This window comes from Sipha flava, unplaced genomic scaffold, assembly GCF_003268045.1.
Source record: "Sipha flava isolate LNK unplaced genomic scaffold, YSA_version1 46_pilon_pilon, whole genome shotgun sequence".
Taxonomy (NCBI): domain Eukaryota; kingdom Metazoa; phylum Arthropoda; class Insecta; order Hemiptera; family Aphididae; genus Sipha; species Sipha flava.
In genome coordinates, this window is record NW_020273250.1 from 2,245,066 (window position 1) to 2,270,719 (window position 25,654).

The 25,654-nt window shown below is 26.3% G+C and overlaps 2 protein-coding genes across 2 annotated transcripts in view; one reads left to right on the top strand and one right to left on the bottom strand.

The window, feature by feature from the left end:
- Positions 1-15,070, bottom strand: part of LOC112689747 (dynein beta chain, ciliary) — a 70,908-nt gene extending 55,838 nt beyond the window's left edge. The window contains exons 1-16 of the mRNA XM_025563580.1: positions 15,039-15,070; positions 14,202-14,398; positions 12,563-12,739; positions 6,555-6,751; positions 4,121-4,260; positions 3,789-3,941; positions 3,510-3,721; positions 3,087-3,184; positions 2,824-2,959; positions 2,472-2,756; positions 1,983-2,093; positions 1,765-1,919; positions 1,517-1,712; positions 1,325-1,461; positions 1,134-1,252; positions 872-1,067 (exon numbers count right to left, since the gene is read on the bottom strand). Coding sequence (XP_025419365.1) covers positions 872-1,067; positions 1,134-1,252; positions 1,325-1,461; positions 1,517-1,712; positions 1,765-1,919; positions 1,983-2,093; positions 2,472-2,756; positions 2,824-2,959; positions 3,087-3,184; positions 3,510-3,721; positions 3,789-3,941; positions 4,121-4,260; positions 6,555-6,751; positions 12,563-12,739; positions 14,202-14,381 — 2,492 coding nt within the window. The 5' untranslated portion in view covers positions 14,382-14,398; positions 15,039-15,070. The remainder of the gene's footprint in view (positions 1-871; positions 1,068-1,133; positions 1,253-1,324; positions 1,462-1,516; positions 1,713-1,764; positions 1,920-1,982; positions 2,094-2,471; positions 2,757-2,823; positions 2,960-3,086; positions 3,185-3,509; positions 3,722-3,788; positions 3,942-4,120; positions 4,261-6,554; positions 6,752-12,562; positions 12,740-14,201; positions 14,399-15,038) is intronic.
- A 1,980-nt stretch (positions 15,071-17,050) lies between these two features.
- LOC112689791 (ropporin-1-like protein) lies at positions 17,051-22,434 on the top strand. Its single transcript, XM_025563642.1, has 4 exons — positions 17,051-17,458; positions 17,534-17,695; positions 20,722-20,890; positions 21,553-22,434. The coding sequence occupies exons 1-4, from the start codon at positions 17,252-17,254 to the stop codon at positions 21,963-21,965; spliced, it is 951 nt and encodes a 316-aa protein (XP_025419427.1). The 5' UTR covers positions 17,051-17,251; the 3' UTR covers positions 21,966-22,434.
- Positions 22,435-25,654: the final 3,220 nt, after the last annotated feature.

The following is a 25,654-nucleotide window of genomic DNA, read 5'->3' on the forward strand; positions in this document are numbered from 1 at the left end:
CTTATCTAGATAATTGTCTGTATTCTTGCCAAGATTATAGTTACTTTTATTCTTGTACGGAAACGAATCTAACAAATCAGAGATCATAAAATTCGGTCCAGCCGTTCTTGAATTATAAATTCTGTAACTAACCCCACTTTCTTTTATGTCGGGAAAATATTTTTGGTATTTTTAAACTTAATTTCTTATTTTCCATGGAAATTCCAAATATAGTAGGTATTTGATTTTAGTATACACATGTAACTCATACGCTGGATAGTCAATACTTTTGAAACCCGTAAAGTTGTAACTACTTATAGAATAATGAAAATCATCAAATTAAGATTATATGGAAAACAATAATGTTAACTTAAAATAATTTCTTATGTATTCTGTATTCATCCTGATTTTTTTTTGTATAACATTTTAGTGATTAACTAGCATTAACTATTGTATATTACTATATTACTACAATAAACATTAAACACCTAGGTACCTATTGATAATAATAATTATAATTGAGTCTTCATAAATATTATTACAAATATGAAATATTGACCAAAAAATAAAAATTTTGAAAATATCTTTTTTTTTATCTAGATAAAAATGAAATTATCTTTTATCTTTATCTAGACGAATTTGAACATATTATCTTTCATCTTTATCTAGATACATTTTGCATTATCTATTCCCAACACTGTTCATAACTCAACCACGATATGTTTAGTAAAATAATACTATTTAATTTATCAAATATTTTAATATTACTTTAAGACATTATTATTATTATTATAATTACATATACAATATTCTGATAATTAATTTAAAACGTATTTTAAAATTAAATTAAATATAAAATAAATGCTAATAAACTATTGTGTAATAATAACACCTTTTAGTAAATCGTTCTGTACGATCGTCCATTGCCAAAAGTGTATCCTTTTTATTGTCTTTTCGACATAATACGGGTAGTCTAGCCCACGAGGATATTGATGATCGCATTCGTTTTATATTTTCTTGGGTTTTTTGCACTCTACGGTATAACTTATATACAAGGTCTTGAACACTTCCAATATATTCATTCAGACCTTAATTCAGACATTAAAATGAATTATACTATTATTTTTTTTAATATTCGAATATGATTACTACACCTTCGGAATTCCAATTTAAAGAATATTCGCCTTTTTTAATCAATTCGTCGATTTGTTCAATCTCTTCTTGGACCAACTGAAACTCGATTTCTCGGCTATTATTTCTTAATTTGTTGTAACTAATCAATTGCGTTAAAAAAAAATTAATAATTACTTCACATATTCTAATTATACAGCGATTGACAGCTTACTATTCTTTTGTGTTATTAAGATTAATACAATATATTCGAAATGTATCTTCTCTTTCGTGAAAATGTAATGCTTCAATAGGTATATCATTTAGCTCATATGAACGAAAATAATGGACTTCTCTTAGTATAGCAACTAACTAAAAATATAAGACAATTTCGTAACACGTTTAATGATTAAATAATTTGATTTACCTCTGGATGGAAATTAAGCTGTAATTCATTACACTTAGATTTACGAGTAAATAACGACAACTCTAATAGTTCTTCGCATTTTTTTGCTACATTGACTTTCCAGTTTTCAATTAAATCAATTTCAAGTTTATTTAATGAAATAATCATATCATCCACCTCTTTTATAACAAACTGGGCCTTTTTAGACTTGATAATTCTAAAAATAATTTTATTAATTTCAAATCAATATGAATGAAATAATATCTTACGGGTGATCTAAACTTTTAAAACATTGTATTGGATGTTCAACTCTAGCTTTAAGAGATTTTGACCATTTTAAAAAACCTGCTATTGGAGGCATAAGATCATCTATATCCGCTACACCATGCATTTTAATAGCTATCTGTTGACTTTCAAACAAATTCTATGAAAAAATATCAATATTTATCATTAAATATTCCAAATTATAACAAATATCTTTACGAACTTTACAAATTGCAACTTCGTTTGACAACATATTTAAAATTCTACCATAGCTATTTGCAAACATGTCTTTTATACCAGAGCGATCCATTACAAACCCAACAATCTCGATAAACTATATTATAAACAAATGAAAAATTATATATATTTTTATTAAGTACCTATTTTTCTAAAAATATTATTTTAAACGTATATATAAAAGTAGTATATATTTATATATATATATAGATATATATTTCTTAACAGTACGTTTTACATACATATATACAATTTATAAAGTCTACACTAGAAGTATAAAATTAAATGTATACCTTATATAATAATACTAATAGATATTTAAAGAGCACTTTTAAATTATAACCATTTTCTTAATAAATTATTGATCAGTATTAGTTTTCGGACATATTTAAACTTATTTTATTTTATTAGTACTATATTAAATTAATTTTATTTTAACAATTTAGGTTTTAAAATGTTTATAAAACTTACTGACCTTGAAAACACCATCTAAATTTGAACAATCATCGAATGCCTGACTCAACGTAAATGCTAACCGATGGTCCAGATCCTTTATGCTTTCCTTAAATTGTTCGTAATCTACTTCAAAGCGCTCATCTTCTGGTTCGAGAACGTCGTAAGCTTTACTTGAAAATAACGAAAACTGTTCGTTGAAATCTGAATATATTTCAGTTATACGAGAACTGAGTATTCGACCTTTTAGGCCACTAAATTCAATCCTTTCGAGCTTCGTAAATTCAACAACCGTATCAAAAAACCACTAAAAATCGTAATAATAATAACTAATAAAATTACAATATTAATTTTGTTATACTATAATGTCATACTTCAATGATCTGTAATCTTCTAATGAACAAGTCAGTACGAGTAAAAATAATATTCGGATGAAAAGTCCACAAAAGTGGAGTTGATTTATTTTCGAAATACGTATGTAAATTTTGACGATAATCATTGAATATATTTCTGAAATAAGACATTTACCCAGTATTAAATGTTTGTGTCAATAATTCGAATATTTAAGAATGAATCGCATTTTATCTTTTAATTTTATCGTGCCATTTATTTCATAAAAATACATTTGTTTCGATACCTAAAATTTTCAAAAATTGTTATGCAATGCCGAACTCTAAATTTAGTTTCATGAATGTCACTTTGAAATATTGATGATGGATCCAAATATCGAACGGCCTGTAATGACATCAGTAATCAGTATTTAATACTCATTATTGTTACACTATAAGGTAAATTGTCACTGTATAGTTTATTTTATTTAAAATTGTTTTAAAAATTAATCAAGTTCACTTAATTCAATGAAATTTACGCAAGATCTATTGATTTGTATAATAGAAACAAGCATGTTATTAAGCATTTTAAATTATTCTATGTCCAAATTAGAACTAACTTACTGACACAGCAAAATCTAGAATATTTAGCTTTTTACTATATAAAATATATAAAATTAAGTTTTTAAGTATACTCGTATATTTATAAGCTTTGATAACTTTATGCTAACCTGTGTTATTAATAAATTACATATCTGTTTTAAAAGAATAATTATCTTGCCAGAACTGCAATAAAATTTAGAGTTGGACCAGACTAAGCATACGACATGCATCAACGGTTTTAAGCATAAAGCTATTTCACCGAAATCAGTTTCTTCCAATAATTTAAAATGTTTTTGCAATGGCTTTAAATAATGAACAATATCTTTCGCTTCTTCCAGAGCTATTAAGTCAAAAAATGAAATTTACATTATAATCTTTAGTTACACAATTAACTGTCAAATGCCTACCAGAAACTACATTTGCATAAATATTCTTTAAACATGGATAATAAGCGCTATTAGTCATTTTAACGATTGTAGTCATCTTCACTATCCGCTGATCTCTTAATTGTTCAAAAATATATTCAAGATTTTGTACCCGGTTATTCCAGAATGCCACTTCTAAAAAATGTTAAAAAAAAATATGCATTTTATCGTATTTTAATAAGTACCGGTGGACGTCTATGTAAACGATCGAATGGTTTTTTTTTTTTTTTATGTTACATTGTTCAAAATAGCGTTTATCAACATACTAATATTTCAAGAAAATAAATTTAATTTTAATGTATAATTTAAATTACCAGCCCACGGAGTTAAGTGTTGATTATTCTTAAACGCTGACACAGAGTCTGTACTTAATACTTCCATTATTTGCGTTGCCCATTTTATTATAACTCCCTCAACAGCCGATTTAAAATGTAAATCAACTATTTTTCCATCGCTATAAATATTAAAATATTTCTATATCAGTTTCAACATATGACAATTATATTATAATAAACATACATTTTTAAACTACATTATTTTTCTTGTGCCTATAAAAATCTCCAAATGTAATCGAATTAACAAAATGTTATAATGTCAAATATACCTACTTAATATTTATATTTATCATTTTTATTCTTTTATAAATTTACAAATAGTATAACTGAAGTTTTCATATTATAAATAATTTTTTTTTTTTTTTTTTATAGTGTATATTAATCTATAGACAAAAATGCCAAAAGTATTTAAGTATCAAAATATTAAGACTTAATTTATGTTCATCCCATAGTTCTATAGTTTATTTAATAAAGCTACAATATAATTCATCTATTTACAACAGTTTATAATACCTAATACAACAAATATGTATTATTTTCACAAATTTCACTGTTAGCGTGCAATTATAATAATTAGAAATATTCTAACCTCAATTTTTCATATATTGCTAACCTTAAACTATTAGTAACATAAAATTACTGTATTCCTAATAATATATTAATTTGATGTAATTAAATGTTAAAAAACATTTAAAAACACATAATACAACAATTATTTTAGACTGAATTCACAAAATTAATATTTAGCCATGCTAACAAATTATGATGACCATTAATGATTATCATTAACTTAACTTAAAATCAATAAGTTAAGTTAATTACAAAAAAATAAGTTTTTAAATTAAGCAATGATATAAGTGATAAATATATATTAACAATTTACAACAATAGATTTTATTTAACATTAACGATAATGAAAATGCAGAAAATCTTATTAGATTCTAATTAGAATAGAAAAATATACATTCCTTTATTGGGATTGTTTTTAAACACTCAAATGTCAAATTTGAGGTAATTTATGTATCGTTTGTTTTTATTCATTTTGCATACAAATCACATATAACAAATATAATTTTAAAAAAGTATTCTTTTTAACATTCAATAACAGTATGGAAACTAAAAATAATTACTGCAACTGAAAGTGTAACTATACAATTATACAGACGATAAATGTATACAGTTGATACAAAATATTAAAATAAATATAATATTATTTAATTTTATTAAAATCTAAATAAATAAAGCAATACAATGGACAGGTTAATCAAAAAACTTATTGAATCTCAATAAAAGAATTATCTCAAAATGATGATCAGCTATTACATTTCTTCTCTTATTCAATAATATTTATTAATATCAATCTTATTTAATAATGTCATATATTATGGAATAATTCTAATAATAATAATAGTGTACATTTATTATTAAGAATTATTTAGTCAATGATAATATACAACTATTTTTATAACATAGATTTACCGCCACTTTTTATGACAATGGAATGTAATTCAAGGGTGGTATGGCTATTTTTACTCAATAGTCTGAAGAAGGTTGAGTACTTTTCTAGGACCTATGGGACCCCAATTAATATTTAATACCGGAATAAATATTATGGTCACGTCTAAAAATTCTTCGACATTTTTATTTTTATATTTTTCTAAATTCCATGAACTTGTTATCGAATGCGGTATTTTACAAAAATATTTTTCTGGTCTTGAAGATCAAAATTAACTTAATTGAGATAAATGAAGAAATAATACGTTGATTTCAATTTAATTTGTAAGGAAATGAGTTGAGTTAATAAATAAGTTAAGTTAATAAGTTGAATTAACTTAACTTTTAACTTATTAATTCGGTAACTCGGTAACCAGGCTTGATAGATACTAAATTATTTAATTTTTAAAAAGTTTAAATAAACATAAGTATTAGGATATCTATTTTTCATGTTGAATTTTCAAATGGAAATAAATATAAAACCATACTTAATAGTTAGGTATACATAGAATACGTTTTTAAAGCAATAAAAACTAAAGAAAAGCGCTCAAGAAAAAGCAATAAAGCGGAATAAATCTTTAAAAAAAAAAAGCTTAAAAAGCATTAAAAATAGGTTTTTAAAAAAAAAAACTTAATAATATTTTTTAAATAAATAAACGGTGTTATAACAAAAATTAAATTGTAATTCTGAGTAGATAATTTCCAGAGCAAGAACATATTTTTGTGTTTATTATCGTTTCTAGATAAATTAATCTACTATATACCATATGGTACGTGACAAACTGAACACACGATGAAAGATTGCCAAGAAATGATTGAACAAGATTTGAAATACATAATAAAATATAAAAATAAATTTAACTAAATTTATAACGCTTACACTATGAACATATTCTAATATTTTAAAATTATAATATACCTTTCCTTAACTGTCTTTTCAATATTTTCTAAACGTTCTACACCAACAGGCATTGGCAAAATAGTTTGTCCATTTATTTGGCCTTTAACTTGATAAACAGTACTTTTTAGACTGTGTACATGTTCTTTAACATCTAACGAAACAACAGTGGCCCAGTTTTTGTGGTTTTCTGGATTTGCAAGCAAGGGAACAAATATCTATAAATAATTAAAATTATATACATTCAATATTTAAATATATAATTTTATCATTTAATAATGCTTAAAATTAATTTTAGGGTCATTTTGCAGCATGCAAATTATGGTTTTTATCAAACAAACTGTTTTTCTTTAAAATATTTTTATTAATTATTTCACAGAAATTTTTAATCGTTTACAGAATGACAGGAATACAATTTATTGTGAATAGGTTTTATTTTAGTAAATCTTAGTTACTCGAATTAATATTTTATTTAATGACAGTTTCAAACTTAAATAATCACAATCTTATTAAAATCTTATTAAAATAATTGATTACATAATTGATAGCAATACATTGAAAGAAACAAGAATAAACATTTTTAGAGGATATTCATTTAAATTGATTATTAAAATATTTGTTAATTTTAAGTTTTAAGACATGTAATAGGTAATGAGGAAAAGTGAGCCTTATGATTATTTGATTGTTTGAAAATTGCCCTTCAGCAAGCTCTTAACTAAACAAGTTTATAATAATAACATATATTATATATATTAATATATGATAACATTTCATACAATTTATTGCCGTATAAGTTAGTTGTAAAAATGTATTAATAGTACTAATAGAAAAATTAATTAATCATTATATTATTTCTATTTTATTATTATTACTGCATACAACAACTACAACTTAATATATACTATATTTCATAATGACTTTTGCCTCGTAAATTCGTAAATAAAATACAGGTATAAATAATATAGTTTTTCGTTTTCACAGGGCCCTCGAATAAGCGAGGCCCTAAGGTGGGCGCCTAATCCGCCTAATGGGTAATCCGGTACTGCGTCCACCTGAATAATTTTAAAAATAGCATGGTGCATCTGTATATAATAAAATCAATGATAATATGTCAGCCAAACACGTGTTTTCAACCGGGTAGTAAATTAGTAACATATAGCAAACAAATGTAAACATTCATATCGAAATGTGTTTTCATCGTTACAACGAGAGAACGTATTCAATATAGCAGCGTCACTGAGGATTATTCACATGATTAAACCAGGAAGTTATCCGTTTCGGTTTTTAGAATTTACAACCATGCTGCACCGTCCCAACGTTTCCCATTTTCCATTGTCTCGAGTGCTATGTAGTTATCGTACACGTTAAAGTTCTCTACGAACAACAAATACTAATGCGTTTCGTTTGTGAGCACGAGCACGCGTTGATCACTGGTCGCACGTGACAAACCGTCTGCGTACAATGGGACGTCTTGTAAATGCGTCGTAGAGATTCGAGTGGTTGCGACAGGGCCTAAAATATATCCAATTTCAGGGTACACATTTTTTTTAGTACCCATGATTCATGACAAAATAAAATCTATTTGTTTTTGTTATGGGATTTTTATCGTATAAATTGCTATCAAACACGCGTTCTATGATTTTACCATAGAATCAGGGACGGCGCGAGGGAGTGGAGAATAGGGGCAGTTTCCCAGGGCCCCGCGCCTTAAATTATAATTAAAGCCCCGCGATTCTGATTTAACTAAACTTAAAATATTTTATTAATATAAATTATAAGACTCAACATTTATTTTGCCCAGAGCCTCGCAAACTCTAGCACCGTCACTGCATAGAATATAATAATATAATAGGCAGTTGAATGAATTCAGCTGTGCTATTAATAGATATTAATAGTTTTATTACTCTGTGAGATATTCCATAACTATTATAAGTATGAATTGAGATAGCTGATAAGGGATAGGGAAAACATAGGTATTTTATATTACAGTTATTATATCATTGTTATTTCATCAATAATTTCTTATTGTAGTCGCTAGTGTAAAAACTTGGTACACACATTTTTCATTCAGACTGCACACTTTAATTTTCAGAGTACACACCATGTGTCAGGGTACACACTATTTTAGGCTCTGGTTGCGAACACGATATTATTGTATTAATCAGCCATTGTTAGAAATATAAATGAACCGGCCGTACACGCATTATGTTAATATACGCACGCGTTCAGCGTTCAATGTCAACGTTGCGATAAGCTAATCTTGCGTTTTTCAATGGCTAAACGCGTGACATGTGTTACTCGTACGCCACTTAAAATTCATCATCGGAGGCGCGAGTACGCGCTACGTTTATCAAAAACGTAAGCGGATGGCCCCACAGAGCTGTACAATGCGTACAAAACGGCTAATAATTGGAATTGTCATCGTGTGATATCAGTGCCGCGTGCGGCAAACCGATCGTCGGAAAACGAACGCGCGCACGGGCCGACCTGACCGGGACAAGGCCGCAGGCCCGCGTTTACCATACGTTTACTATTCGACGTGCGCACGTATTTCTGTTGTGTATGTCGCACACAACATGCTGTCGCTCTCCGATAGCGTTTTATTTCCCCCTATCACTTTCGACGTATATTTAATACATTATGTGTGCTCCGCGCGGGGCGACCAGTACGGACGCAGTCGCGGTGACGGGTAAACGGAAAATTATAACACGCCGCGAACAATTGATCAAATTTGAACAAATTGATCGTAATCGAACGAGTTAAATTTGTGAGACGTTTAGCCGATATTATTACTAACTGCCTCATTTCCACCAATATTGTGCGTACGCGGCGTTTTTCCAGCCCAATGAAATCGTAAACTCATTTCTCCATAGGCGGAAATCGGGGGAGAGGCTTGAGGGGACTAAGCCCCCCAAAAATGAAAAGTACAGGTCTTAGCCTTCCTAGCCCTAAAAATTGTTAAGAGACTAAAAATACAATAATTATTTTAGTTGTAAAATGCATTTTCAATAACTGAATTAAAAAAAATATATTCTGTGATAAAAATTAAATCAAATTCGTAATATTTTACCAACTTATTGTCATAACTTGGAATGATCGTAGGTAATGTAATATTAATAATATGTAATAATACCCGCATTAGTTGTTTAATTAATAATTTCTGTTTAGAATACCTACTCCAAAAACGTTTAATATAAGGCACTTAATTGATTTTTTGGTTAAATTGTTAAGTATGTTAAATTATCAAACTTTGTAAATTGCTTTGTTGAAATAAATAATTGCGTACAGGGGTACCTATAGGTGTATAAGCAAATAATGCTTAGTCCCCTTACTAATTACACTAAATTTCTGCTTATGCCTTTTTCCGAAAAACTCAGAAAATACCATACAATTTATAATTCATTTACTTTATCGAGTTCAATTCTAACACATATATGAACAACTATTCTACTTAACTGGGATATACTATCTTTGGACACGGTTATTCCAAGACTTGATGTATATTTTAGTCACCGTTAAAAAGTTATTAATTTTATATAATAGATTCTTCGTTCTGCTCCGAATATATTCTGTCTTACAATGACATTTTTTTTTTATCTCTAAACACGATCAAATGATGTTTTTTTTTATACAACTACATTTTTTATATATTCCAATTTTATTAATGATTTCCTACAATTATACAAAACTAATAAATATTTTCAATTCTCAACAACGACATTGATTTTAAAATACACAAATAAACCATCGTTTTATTAAAAATAAAAGCATTACATATCAATGCTATCGTTAGAATTCAACTTTATTAAAACCGGTTTTCAATTAACCGTTAACAATTGAAGAAACGATATGTTCAATTGTTGTTTCTACTGATGACAACTTGTTCTGATCAAGTTGGATGTCAAATGTACACGATTACAGTGACGTAGCTAAAGTGATTAGCTAAAGACTAAATCCACGAAGGCGCTACGAATTTTAATAGTATGATAGCATTTGTTTAATCTGCGTATATTATCATCAATGCCATCACTAAAATTTATAATATGTACTAGATCTGTAAAATATATGAAATTATATTAAATTATGTATTGAAATATAGGCGCGTACATAAAAAATTATTTGGGAGGTGGTTTAAGTTGTAAATGTTCATACTTATATAATTTATATAGATACCACTTTTACTTTATAAAAATAAATTTCATAATTTTTCTGAATTTTGGGGACAAGGGGTTGAACCCATAAAAACCTTCTTTTTTTACGCACTCGTTGAAATATAAAATATTTTATATAAAAAATGTAATTATTTTAAAAATAAAACATTTGTTCATGTTCAGAGATCAAATAAAAATATGTCAATGTATAACTAATATATTCAAAGTGGAACAAAGAATCTATTATCCTTTTTCTTCTCCTTCATCTTTCTTCCGAAAAGGGATCGGCCACCCTTGTCCTAAACCTCCACTCGTCTCGATTTTCTATATTCATTTTCAACGAAGAATCTATTATATAAAATCAATATTTTTTTTATCGGTGACTAAAATAATTGTTCACCCATCTGTGTATTGTTTTAATACCAATGGCTGAATACTCGGGAATATTATTTCTATATAAAAAAAGTTATATTAATTTAAAATGAAACTGTCACACTAAAAAAATTTTTTTTTGTACTAACTCAATTTTTAGTTTACGCTAAAAATGATATAATTAGTATAAAAGTAATACTTTCTAGTTGCTAATTGCTATTCAATACAGTCTACGATATAATAATTTTGATAAAATGTTGAATTTTTTTTTTTTCTAACTTCATTTTTATTTTAAGCAATCTGTGACAATGTCAAATAATAAGCTCAATAGATGGAATGTTGATACGGAAAGACTGATGTAGTCGTAAAAATAACGTAAAACAATAGCTGATAGTCGACCATCTTGCAGATTGCCAACGTAGCCTAAGTTCTGAGAAGAAGAGGAATTAATTTGTATTTTATTTTTCTTAGTTATTAATAAAATAACATTATACACACTCACAATCCAAATAGCAACAAAAATTATTTTTATAAAATATAATTATTGGTATTGTTATGAATCTCTGGTTTGTAAAACTATTTGATATTCGTTATTAGATTTAAGAGCATTTTACAGAACATTTGGGTTATTATTATTGCTGCGTTTACACAGTATAATCGGGACGGTCAGCGTACACCGTCTATGGACGGTGTACAGCTGATAGTCCCGAACGGGAAGTTGCCTGTAGAACACTAGAACCTTCAGAATTTTAATACACGAATTTGTAATTTAAATATTAAAAATCTTTTAAATTTCTTATTTAGTTGTCCTTTCTTTTAAAGAAACCACAGCCGTATATCCCAAACATAAAAATCGATTCAAAATTTTATTGGGAGGACAAAAGTTTTTATAACTCTTTCGTAATGACATTGCAAACATTTTTAAAATATTACGCCTCCAGCTTAAAATTTATTTTAAAGAATAATGAAAAGCAGTGGCGTAAACTGGGTGATGCAAAGATAAGTTTTTGCACCACCAGAAAATCATTGAAATTTGTATACCTATAATATTATTTTCAAGAGCCAAGGAAATCAGCTTACTAAAAACAAAATTTGATTGTTTTTTTTTATTAATATTATAATAATAAAGGTTTTAATGCTAAAATAATTCAAAATGTATTTGTTATTTAAAGAAATAGTTGGGAAAATATATAGTTTATTCAGAAGAGTTTTACTTAGGAAATTGGAAAATTGGTGTGTTGGAAATTTAAAGTTGAGATTATGCCTCTGCACCACTAGAAATTGGATCCAATTTACGCCACTGATGAAAAGAATGATAATAATTATAAGATATTAATAATATCATGATAATAAATTTAAATTTTATCAAGTTATTATAAAAAATAATAACAATAATAGTTCTTCAATTATTTAAATTATGCAACGTTACAATTTTGTTTTTCCTTATATAATATCATGGAATACATTAGATACTGAATACAAGGCTCAATGCATACATTTACTTACATCATCAACAATAGTCGCCAATTGTTCAATTGGTTTGCTAGCCATATCTCCAATTATGAGTACTGAACTCGGATTATCTTTGGGTACAACAACCTTGGCAGTTTTCACAAAATATATAGCTTTAGTTTTTAAAGGAACTGGAAAACCATCCATTGCAAATAATTGTGCTGCCATGTTCTAAAAATGTAATTGCATATTAATATATTAACCTTACGCTATACGATGTATTTAAGTAAATTATTAATATATTTAGGTAGGTACATCTATACATACTTCACAAACTCATTATTTCATAATTATATAGTACAATTTTTTTTTTTTTTTTATATATATATTTTGAAGTATCCTTTTAATGAAACAATATATTTTTTTAATGTATAATGAACGTTCTGTAAATTAAAGTTTTCCAACCTATGGAACGCGACCCAACATTGGGTCGCAAAATATTTTTGATGAGTCGCTGTTTGTAAACTAATAACAATGACACAATCATGTCACACGAATATCGCAATCTCACCCGTTATACCCCTTTGCTTTAATATCGTCACACGTTTGATTATTAATCGGGACGTTCGATTGATTAATAGAACAAGTTTTGGAAACAGCGATAAGTCGCGAAGCGCCCGCGTACGGTAAGACAACCGCCGCGAATGACAACGACGCTTCTCTGCTTTTAGCCGTCTTCGTGACCTAGTTATTTTATGTGCGATATCTGTTATTCTCCGCCATTATATTATACATAACTGATTTTTCTTTTATTCTATTTTAATTATATTTTTTTAGTTTTAATTATAATAATATCATTATTATCATTATATATTTGTTATCATTATTATTATTATAATAAAGATTCTTATTATTATTAACTTAATTTTTATTATTTTTTTTTTAATTTTTTTTTTTAGTTATAATTATTACTATAAATTGTGTTGAGATAAAGTGACATCAATAAAAATATCTCAGTTATCAAAATATAGTTATATTTATTAAAATTTAGTTCTACAGTACTGCATTAAAGTATACGATAAAATTCTTTAAAATAAAATTATTAGTAATATTATTATATTAAAGCATACCATTTTTTTATTTATTTTTTTTATTGAGGGTTGTCTACCCAACACATTCATAACCACCTTATCATAATGGTTGTAAAACACTGCTATAAGTTGTATAATGATTTTATATCTATAATAGGTATTGAATACTAAACATACATTAATTAAATATCATATTATAAATTTATATTAATTTTTCAGAAAATATAGGTTTATAAAAACTATTTGAATAATATACTAAAATTTTAATTTTTATTGAATAGAATTATATTAAAAATCGTTTACCCACAAAAACAATTCATCATTAATTTCAAAATTATAATAATAACAGCGCCAAATAAACTAAAGAAACGAACTCAAATATCTGACCATATTGCAGTTATTTTAATAAAATAAAATAAATTTACCGGAACTTTATAAGATAAAATAATGTATAAATAAGTAGTTAAATTAACAAAATAATGTTTCTCATCTTTTGATTTAGGTAATTTTTTCAAAATTAGACTGAACATTTACATTTATAAAGTACTTTAATGAGTATGCGATTTGATATTCTAAATTTATAAGTAACATTTAATTGATACCTGAAATATGATTAGAACAATACATTCATGATTGTCCAAAAAATTGTAAACTTTTGAACCTTGTTCCTCTGTTACCATTAATCTAAACCATTTTTCTGACTTCACTTTCAACGCTTTTATAATATAATTTCCGAAAAATTCTGGCCGTGGATCTTGCGGATTATCATTTCCTTCCGACATTATATGTAGATGATTTACTAAAATTTAAAATATATATATATAAAATTATGAAATTAATATTATTAAAATCATATTTATAGAAAAAGTATGTCACAAATATATGTAATATTGATAATTTTCAACACCATTGATTAATATAAATAAATATACAGCAACAGAAAACAAAAAAAACAATTTCATAGACTACAATTTAATGTATAAATATATATAAAATATCCCTATTAAATTTACGAAAAAATCTTTTGAACAATCATTTATTTATTATTTAGGGTTTACAAATTTAGATTTAATGTCATATCAGCTTAAAATATGTATCCACTTATATCAAAGTAGTGTTAAAAAAATTATATTTTATTAGTTATTCTTAAAATTATTTTAAATTTTGAATTTCTTCTTGTGAATATTATGCATTTAAATTTAAACATTTGATAATCTATAAATAATAATTTGTTTTTTTTTATTTCTTTTAATGTTTAAATTAAAATTTTTTTTTTTGATTATTAAAATGTTATTCTTTTATCTCTAAATTAAGCTCAGCTTAAAAATCCATTAAACTGTAATTTATTGTTATTTGTGAATTGTAAATTTATGATGGTTTAAATACAATAAAATGTAAATTAATAAATATATTATGCCTTAAAAATATTTCATAATTACCTGATTAAATGTGCATGTAATGATTATATTTTAACGCATAGAAATGTACTATTAAATTATGACAAACAATTTTAAAATAACTTGCCTATTATTCTACATTGTAGCTAGTGAACCGTTTTGTGGATGAAATGTCGCAGTAAACCTAAGCACGAGACAATATTGTACAACGTAATTTATTGGAGTATCGTGTCTTAAATGTCGTATATGCGTGACGAATGTTTCTCAACATTTGTTTCAAAGTGAAAAACGCAACGTGTATGGGTTTCATTAATTTTCGCAATATAAAAATACGATTTAATGTATATTCACCTTAAATGTGTATACCTATGAGGTCATGCGCTAATTGTCTATGATATTAAAATAAAACCAAGATGATCAAGATATCATTTTTCGTATCCGTTAATAAGTATTTTATATTGAATTATTTCAACGATTTAAAGTGAATGCTTATAATTTTCATATTTATTCAGATTTCCAATTCACAAAAGACTTATTTTAAAATAACCATATTTTAATTGCGTGTGTATATTATATACGCACTATACATATGTATAAATTTAAATATTTTCTGCAGCTTAACTTGTGCATACCCAAATATAATAATTCTTCTGCAATTGTAAACCCCTGAATAAATACATATAAATCTGTAAAAAAAAAAAGACTCGACTTTTCAAGTCACGCGATTGTAATACAATTCCTTACTTATTATGAAAGTTAGAACGTCTATAAAAATAATATGAAATAAATGGATTGTTTATTTTATTGTCATAGTAAACTCGTTATGGAAAATAATATATCTATCTATAGAATATAATAACACGCTACATTTCCGTTCTAATATTTATAAATAAAGTAACTTTAAAGGAATCAACTGTATTGTTCAAAATGTATGAACTTTTAAGTTAAATATCACAAACAATTACCGTATAAGTATTATAAGAATAAGATAAATGTAAGACAATTAATGAGTTGATATAATATTGAACATTATAAAATAAAATTAAATAACTATTAAAAGTACGTTATTTGGTCATTAACTTATAATTAATAATAAAGAACTAAAATTGGATTAAGAAATAATAAAACAATTTACACCACATAATAAAAATTAAATCGGCACCATTTACAAATAACTTACAATAAAGTATAAATAAACATCAAACCCGTTACAAATGTACATAATTATATTACTCTAAAATGAATAGAAACACACTAAATTCAAATTTAATAGTATACAGTTGTACACATAAAATATTATTTGTAAATATGTAACAAAATTATTCAATTTGATGGATTTTTTTCAAAAATATTATAATATTTTTCATTTAATCTTAATAACTGACCGCTTTTACGTCGGTTACATTTGTCAAAAATAACAGTTTTAAACGTGAATATTGTTCTTGTTAAAATTGATAATAAATGATTTTAGGAAATATGAGTATTTATAAATATATAATATAATTATATTATTTCATTATTATAATCGATTAGATAAAACATTAGATAAAACTAATATGAACGCCGTTCATACTATATTTTATTGAACGGTGTATGAAGACTATAGTAATATTTGCCTCGTTCTAAATTTTTTTTTTGTACAATTTTAATTTTGAACTACACAAGTCTTATAATTTTTAATAAATATATTTTTTTAATTTTTGATGGATTATATCTAGTTAAAACTGTTTATTTTTAATTGTAATTTGTATATGTTATTTATTAGATCTGACACTTAATCATATATTTTACACAATATTTTTCTTGCTAGGTATGTTTTCATTCAAATTCTAGTTTCTAAAAGAAACTTGATTCAATTAATTATAATATAAATATAGTATAGATTAGACGTTTATTTGAATACACCTATTGATGTATATATTTACATATTAATAATATTAGTAATTTACGTTTGTTTCTGAAAACAAAAAGTTTTTAAGTTTTTCTTCCAACAAAATCGATATTCTTATAGAACCATAGAAACAAATACCAAAACACGTCAGTATAGCGTGTGTATGGGTAAAAAGTATTTAGATAGTTTGCACCCTTCCGAAAAAAATATAGTATACAAATTATTCTCAGTAGCATTATTACAATTTTAAGTTCATGTTTAATATATGTCTATTCGAAACCTTTAAATACAAGACACTACAATAGTTTTAAATGCACAAACAAAATTTGACAGAAAAAATTCTGAACTTTTTTACATTCAAACCATGAATTCCATAATCATTCCAGATACTTTGCCGGAATTATTAAAAAAATATGTGAAAGCAGCAATCAGATCTCAACCAGAAGACATATTAAGTTGGTCTGCAGAATATTTTAAAACCACAGACGAACAATATACTTCAATCAATACATGCAAAAATAATACTTCATTCAAACCAGATCGAACTATATTTAGAATATTAGCGTTTCAAGTAAATTATCAAACTATATAAGTATTTACATTTTACATGACAATGTCAATATTAAGTATTCGTACTTAATTTCAGTTAGGCACAACATTAGGCACTAAAGAAAGGATAGAAGAAGTATGGTCAGATTTATCATTGGATTTCATTTTATTGGAACATATTTATAGCATTGGAAAATTTAATTCTGAACACGTGGATATGGTAGAATTTTTGGGTGTTACATTTGGACATTGGACAAAAGTAAGATAAGTAATTTTTTCAACGCAGGTAGTTAATTAACAATCATAAGAATCACTTGAATTTTCACCAATAAAATATAATACACAAAAGAAAACATATTAATTAGTAGGTATACAAAAACATTTAAAAAACTTTAATATTTTAAAAATAACTACATTAGATTATCTTTAATTTATCAATACTAATAACCAAATATCAATCTCATTTATCTTGAGAAAACTTATTATAGTAATTAATAATGTGCATATATAACACATTACTACACATTACTATAATAGTACATAATCTATACTAATTTATATTTTTAAAGTAGATGACATACATTAATGTAGTTATAGGGACGAAACTAAGAATATATATATATCCATTAATTTACTTATGAGTACGAGGTATTATTATTATTTATTAATTAAATTTATATTACATTAAATTAATTTTATTCTAGTTGAACTATTTTTTTTTTATAAATTTAAAAATAAGTTATAAACAATGTTTATGTTTTATATATATATTATATTGGTGGCATTATTATACTTTAATTAATTCAAAATGATGAAATAATACCATCATTTATTTTTATAAGACAAAAAAATAGACTTTTAATGAATATTACATAAAGTTTATTGTTTAATTTTAGAAAATATTTATGAACATTTCATAAATTTACTATGATCATTGCACTATAAAAATGATTTACAAAATACATAAAAAATTAACTAGAATAATTATATGCATGATGATCTAATATATTTAGTAATAGACTTAATATATTCTAGATTTTGAACGAACGGTTTTATGAACCACTAATTTTAAAAGATTTATCTAGTTTTAATATTTCACTCAGTAATGTAATTATTATTTGAAAAATTATACTTTAATTGAAATATATATATTTATTTTGTGAATATTTTTACTTATATATTTAACTCGATCATATCATATTATAATAGATGATTACTTTTTACTATGGTATAATGTGAAATAAATGTTATTCATTATTTATTAATTTAATCTAGTTACACAAAAATAATACATATTTTATTAGGAAATGTTTATCACTAAGCCATAGGCGTGCGCAGATCTGCAATTCAGGGGATTCCTGCATACTTTCGAGCTCCATCTTATCAAAACGTGTAGGAACATTTAATAAATTATTGTATAAACGTAACTTTAATTTTCTATTTGATATTGTATGTTATTTTAGTCCTAATCAATATGTTTTTCTTGAATATTGTATATTCTTCTCAGATAGCTTCAATTATTTATGATTTGTACTTTTGTAGTCAACTGTAGCTGTTATGTCAACAAAAGAAGTTTTCGCACAAAAATTTAGAACATTTAGTTTTAGTTTTTCTATTACGAAACATCATTTATTTTTACCAGATATTTTACAATAGATTACATTTAATTTGAGCAACATCAATTAAAATATCCTTACTTTTAGATTTAAATTGTAGGGCCCTATTAAGACATTTCGGGGGGGGGGGGGGCAGGCCCGTAGCCAGGCCAAATCTTCAGGTGGGGCAAACAAAATTGTAGGGGGGCATTAGAAAAAAATCAATATTAATGCTATTTTTAATTTATTAATACTGTAATTTTTATAATAGATACTTTAAATTAAAATAATAAGAATTAGAATAAAGTGAACATAATTACATTTTGAATATTTTTATAATATATTATTTTTTGAATTTACCAGTTTTTTTTAAACTAAAACAGTTGTAATTTTCTATCTTTTTGCTTGTTGAATTCCATTAATAATACATCCAAATTTAGAATTTTAGGATCTAATGAAATGGTGAATGTTATCGGTTCGATATGTTATATTTATTGTTCGGTGTTGTCGTCAGACATCAATCAGATGCCATCGTATTTTCCAGTGCAAATGCTATAAAATATTGCTAAAAATAATTTCTTATATCAAACAGTGCTTCTACTACCGATGAAATTATTATCAAGCAATAAATTATATTATATTTAACTACCACGGCTGTAGATAGTAAAAACCTACTATCTATATTCATGCTAACTACTAAATGTCATGATATTATTAACTTTTGTTGGGGGGGCAACAATCAGGTCTGGGGGTAAACCCCCCCCCATGGCCAAGGGCCTAGGGGGGATTCCCGGGCACACCCGACATCATCTAAGTATTGTATTTTTTTTTTTTTTAGAATATGACGTAAGCGATAAATATATTAATTTTACTACGATAAATGTTTTATCTAGATATCTTCACAATTTTGAACAGAAATATTGCTCCAATCATTTACGTTGTTTGATTTTAAATTAATTAATACATTTTTCGCTTCAAAAGAATAATTCACCTATATTAGTCATAGGTCTCGGTAGCTCGCCCTCTTTTTAATTTAAATTTAAATTCCTATAAATCCGTTATTGGAATCTAGAAATACATTGCTATATACCCATTAACAAAATATAACTAAAATGTTTCTACAACAAAAACCTTGGCAGGTAAATTACATAGTTAATTGGAACATTGTATAATATTTAGTGTATTCATAACGTATTATTTTCAAACCTTAAACACTGCATATTATTCGAGTTCGTTTATTTTATGGAAAAATAAATCTTGTTTCTCTTAACTCGGTAGATAAATTGAATCGATTAGCCAAGTTCGCGAAAAAACTAATTGTGTTTGCTTATATGAATACATTGATTCGTTTACTACGCCGCTTACAGACATACCATATGTCCATTACTTGATAATTCTATACACGTATATCATTGTGTAATGATGCAATGAGAAACGTTTGGATGGACGCTAAGGAAAACAATTTTTAATCATAAACGACATAAACAATATTATTAATTAATAACAGTAAACAGATGTATTAACCATATATTATAAACTCATTATACTTTAGATTACATTAGGTATTAAAACGTTACATTTTGAACTGTAGATACAAACAAAGAATCCAGACTATATTAGTATGGTGAAATAATTATACAGATAATACCTACTATACACATAGTTTTATTAATAATTTGTTGTTTTCCAGTCACTCAAAGAAACCATGTTGTTGTGCTGCGAAGCGTTTTGTAAGTGTTTAGCCACCAACGGATACTTTTTGAACGTGGACGTTGCGTGTAAGCTGTACGAGTTTCTAGCGAAACTAGATTGTTCACTCCCAGTCGCAGACCTCGGCGGTGATGGCAAAGACGGTGTAGGTTTGTATCGCAGTACTAGCAATTTCTTTCTGCACGCTTTCTATACATCAATTTTATAAATAGTAACGATTATAATTAAACCAAATCAAATATAACTGAGCAAAATATCCGACGATAATAGATCAATTTAATTTTTATAATAATTGGTAAAAAAAAATTAATATTTGATTTAATTGATTGCATTAAATTCCTCGTTAAATTTTATTAAATGTTGTAATTTTTTTTTTTTTTTAAATATTTTAGTTAAAGAACTAGTAAATAGTATAATACACATTTGTTTACCTGTACCTATTTATTATTGTAATTTTTCAGACTTCAATAGAAATCATTCACCAACCCCAGTGGCGTATATAGAAAATATTTTCGGGAGGGGCTATTATGGAGAGAGTTAAATTTCCACTGCTATCTAAGAATTATTAACAAGACACAGTAGGTACTTATCTACATTTCATTTACAGAATGTCCCAAAACGATTTGTTGTTGAACGCAAATTTTAAATAAGCGTAAAGCACCATTAAAATATAACATACTTACGTTTAAAATAATTTTAAGTTTTTTGTAAACATTTCGGGGGGGGGGGGGCTGCAGCAAACTAGGCGCCCCCCTATATACGCCACTGATCGACTCCTAGTGTATACAATTGTCATGCGTCATAATTTCAGATGACCGAATTATCAACGAAGATAACAACAACAACAAAAATAACAAAAACAACACTGAAAAACCAGATGCTGCAGTAACGATCGCGTTGAAGACCAGCAAATCATTGGACGTTTCGTATCCGACTTCCCTCACACCGTTGACTGAAAACAAACTAAAACGTAATGCCGGAGCGTCCCTGGAATCAATATTTGTCCCTGCAGTGACGGCGAACATGGTCGATAACGATTTCTGTTACCACGGCAGTACCGGACACTATGTACAAGGTATCGGGCCTTGCGTTTCCGACGCACAAGTGCAAAAAGTGATCGATTATTTTCGAAAATGTGCGGCCGATAACGGTGGTTACGTGTATGATTTCGACATCGAAAACTATCGTTGTCCTCAATTAGACGCTATTAACGTAGACAAATAATAGCGACTACAATTTATATATATATCGCTGCACCCATGTCGATGACGCATATGTTCTTTCGATCAGAGTTCAAATTCTTCAGTCTTATAGTAACTAAAGGATAATTGTACGTGCACGTGCAGTGTAGATTTGTTGAAAATACGGACTAACAACCCATAAATTATATACGTGCAAGAATCCATAGTATATACTTTTTACAACACACTGTACCCGCCCTTAACAGATAACAATATCATACCTATTCGTTGCTTCGTATTTACTGATGTATAGGTATGCAGTTCAATTTCGTCTTAGAATATAAAACAATATCATAATAAATCGCTAGGACGTTCTATGGACCAATTAGTTATAACATACATAGTCCAAATGCTATATTGTAAATGTGTATTACATACTATTATTCGTGTATTTTATTTGTAACAATAACTTAGAGGTAAACAATAAATATACAAAGAATCTTAGAGTATAATTGATCATTGTTGTGATGTCTTAGATAAACTCACGTTACACATTTTAAATACATTGAATTAAATCTCTATTATAAATAATATCACGAAAAATAACATGCTTATAAAATCAAAATTGTTTAACGTTTAGCTAACCGATGTTCAAGCATTAACGGTGTTAACGTCTCTAGAGTATATTCATAATTTTAAATGTGCAATAGTACCAACTTTGGTACACCACAATTGTCTTTTTTTTAGTAAATTTCATGTCAGCTATTTAAAAGGCTATGTTATGTAATTTTAACGTAGACTGTTATAATGCATAGCAAATAAAAATGAATACATTATACATTGATGTGTTGAGTAAAATATAGTAAATATAATTAGAATGAGAGGGTACTAATTAGTTATTCGTTAAATAAATTAACATAATTTTATAATGAAACTTTTTGAAAATATTAGAATAACTCATTGAAAAATATTCAAGACACAAAATATTATAACTTACACATAGAGTCACTATTCATTTTGAACTTTTTATGTTGACTTAGAATTCAAATGTTTATACCATAAAAATACATTTTACGATGAATACGTTTTTTATGGGCAAAATAAGAAATTATATAGGTACTCTATAATGTGACAATTTACATTTAATTGAACGTAGACTATAAAATGTTAATTTAAAATATTATAATTTATGGAAGTATTTATCTAAAATACGAATCAGGGAATTACTTTGGTAACGTAGATATATCGGTTGGGAACGATGGTAATTTCAAAAATTGTCTTTTAGACTTTTGTAACAGTAAATATACATAAATATGTACAGCCCGATATTAAATTACAATCTACATATAGGCATACATCTGCAAAGTAAACTTATTTCTATTTCATTTTAAACATTATTAACAATAAAGTAATTGATTTTACAACTGTATTGTACAGTATTTGCATCGTAAGAGATGAATATAAATAAATAAATAATTACAATTGAAGGGATCGATGGAATAATAAGGTAGCTCCATTTCTTTTTTCAAATTTTACAGGAGAGAATTTTTTTTAATTTAAAAATAATATACAAAAGTAAAATATTTATTTTGAATGTTGGAAATTGTTGGATACACTTATAAGTTAATATATAATTAAGTCTAAAATAAATGTATCTTAAAATAAATTCTATGTTGATTTTTTTTTGTGTTTTTCAGTATTTTTACGGGAGCTATCTGGTTTTTACCCGGAATCGGCAATACATTTTATTTATATTTTATATTATTAATTATAACTTAGGTATCTAATAATATTATTATTATGCATATAAACAAGAAAAATTTCATACATTTAAATTTAAGAAGTAGTTAAGTAAGTCTAAACGTTAATAAATCAGAATAAATTTATGTACAAGATAGTGGTCCTCAATCGGGGTAACATGTCACCCAAGAGTGACATGGACGCAGTATAGGGGTGACACAAAATCTCCAAAGGAAAAGGAAAGAAATTAAAAAAAAAATTAATTTTAATTAAATCATATTATTGCCATAATCATATTATTATCATGTAAATAGCATACCTTTAAGTTTGTATCATTATATTATTTAGATCCAATAAATACATACAGTATTTTGAATTTCGTTATCGAATTATGCATTATCGATTACCTTATTAATTTAACCGGGCTCGTTAGTCAGTTATTTTAAAGTCGCTAGATATGTAGTGTTATAGCTCTACAACTCTATAAAACAATATGAGACTCGGTCTTTCCACCATCAGCCCTTGATTTCCTCAACTTTGTAAAAACCACCAGGGCCCAATTTCTCATCAGTTTTCATACAAATCATTATTATTTTTTTTCTTTTTTTTTTTTTTTAATTTGCGAATTTAAATTTCTAACTGACAATGTTTATTGAACCCTACAACTCAAATAAATTGTTGGTGAACTCATTATTTTTCTGTGTACTGTATTTTTTTTTCTTTTTGTTATTTCAAGAATTATTCTAAAATACACAGTTAAGATTATTTATTATTTTGATGTTAGAGTGACACGGTGTTTTATTCTAGTGACTAAAGGTGTCATGAACGAGAAAAGGATGAAAATCACTGGTATAAGTAATCTCTTTTATTTAAAAAAAAAAAAAACATGTAACTTTGCATAATATCACAATATACTATAATGTTAAAATTACATTTCGCATATTAACAGTAAATAATAATATAACGTAGAAATAACAAAGATATCAAAACAATATATGACCATCGTTCCGTGCAAAAACAAGGTAGTTCCGGAGCTGTCCAGATCTTGCCCAGAACACAAACAACCAGAAAGCTCCTTTTGCACTACATCGAGCGAAAAATAATCAGATCTACCTGGTTATTATACAAAAATGGCGGCCGATTTTTCTCTATTAGAATACATAAAAACATCAATTTTTTAAAAAAAAATTAGAGCTACCTGGTAATTCCATCGGCCCTTTAATTCATATATACTATAGAATTATAAATATTTACGTTAAAGTCGATTTGAAGGAAAATAACAGATCGCGCGATGCCTCATTACACGTATTTATTTTCTTCAAGAACAAATGTGAAGAACTACCAGTATTGCATAATATACATTTACTTGTTATGTACATGCTTTCAAAAATATCAACAGATACTCGTATTTTAAACTACAGCTACAGTAAATATTTTATTAGAATTTTAAATATTTACAAAATAAAATAATAAATTGACTATTACACCGTTGGATGTACGTCAATTAGCTTTAATTACAATATTTTTGTCATACAATATGATACACGTTTAATAATAATAGATGAGTAAATATTTTACTCTGCAGAGTATGATTATCTGGTAGTCATGTAAACTAGTAAATTATATAAACAGCAAAAACAACCATATTTACACAAACAATAAATAGTCAGCTTATTGCCTATACCATTTACACCTAAATACGTACCAATTATTATTATTATTATTATTATTATTATTATTAGGTACGTGTACATAAATATGCATATAGGTACATACTACGCAAATGGAGAAATTATGGTGAAGTATGCGGTTGTAATAATAGTGTAATATATAATAATTGAGTCTTCCACTTGACAGTATTATTTTCATGTTCGATTTAACCCAACTAGGAAAAAATATTTTTATATGTAAGTACTTATACAGAATAAAAATATGCAAACTAAATATATAATTACAAAATTTCGATGTAGAATATTATATGTAATAAGTATC

Excerpts from the sequence above, each read along its gene's own strand:
- LOC112689791 (XM_025563642.1), top strand. The coding sequence starts at position 17,252 with ATGAATTCCATAATCATTCCAGATACTTTGCCGGAATTATTAAAAAAA. Across the intron at positions 17,459-17,533 it reads TTAGAATATTAGCGTTTCAA|TTAGGCACAACATTAGGCAC; the intron begins GTAAATTATCAA and ends ACTTAATTTCAG. Across the intron at positions 20,891-21,552 it reads TGATGGCAAAGACGGTGTAG|ATGACCGAATTATCAACGAA; the intron begins GTTTGTATCGCA and ends TCATAATTTCAG.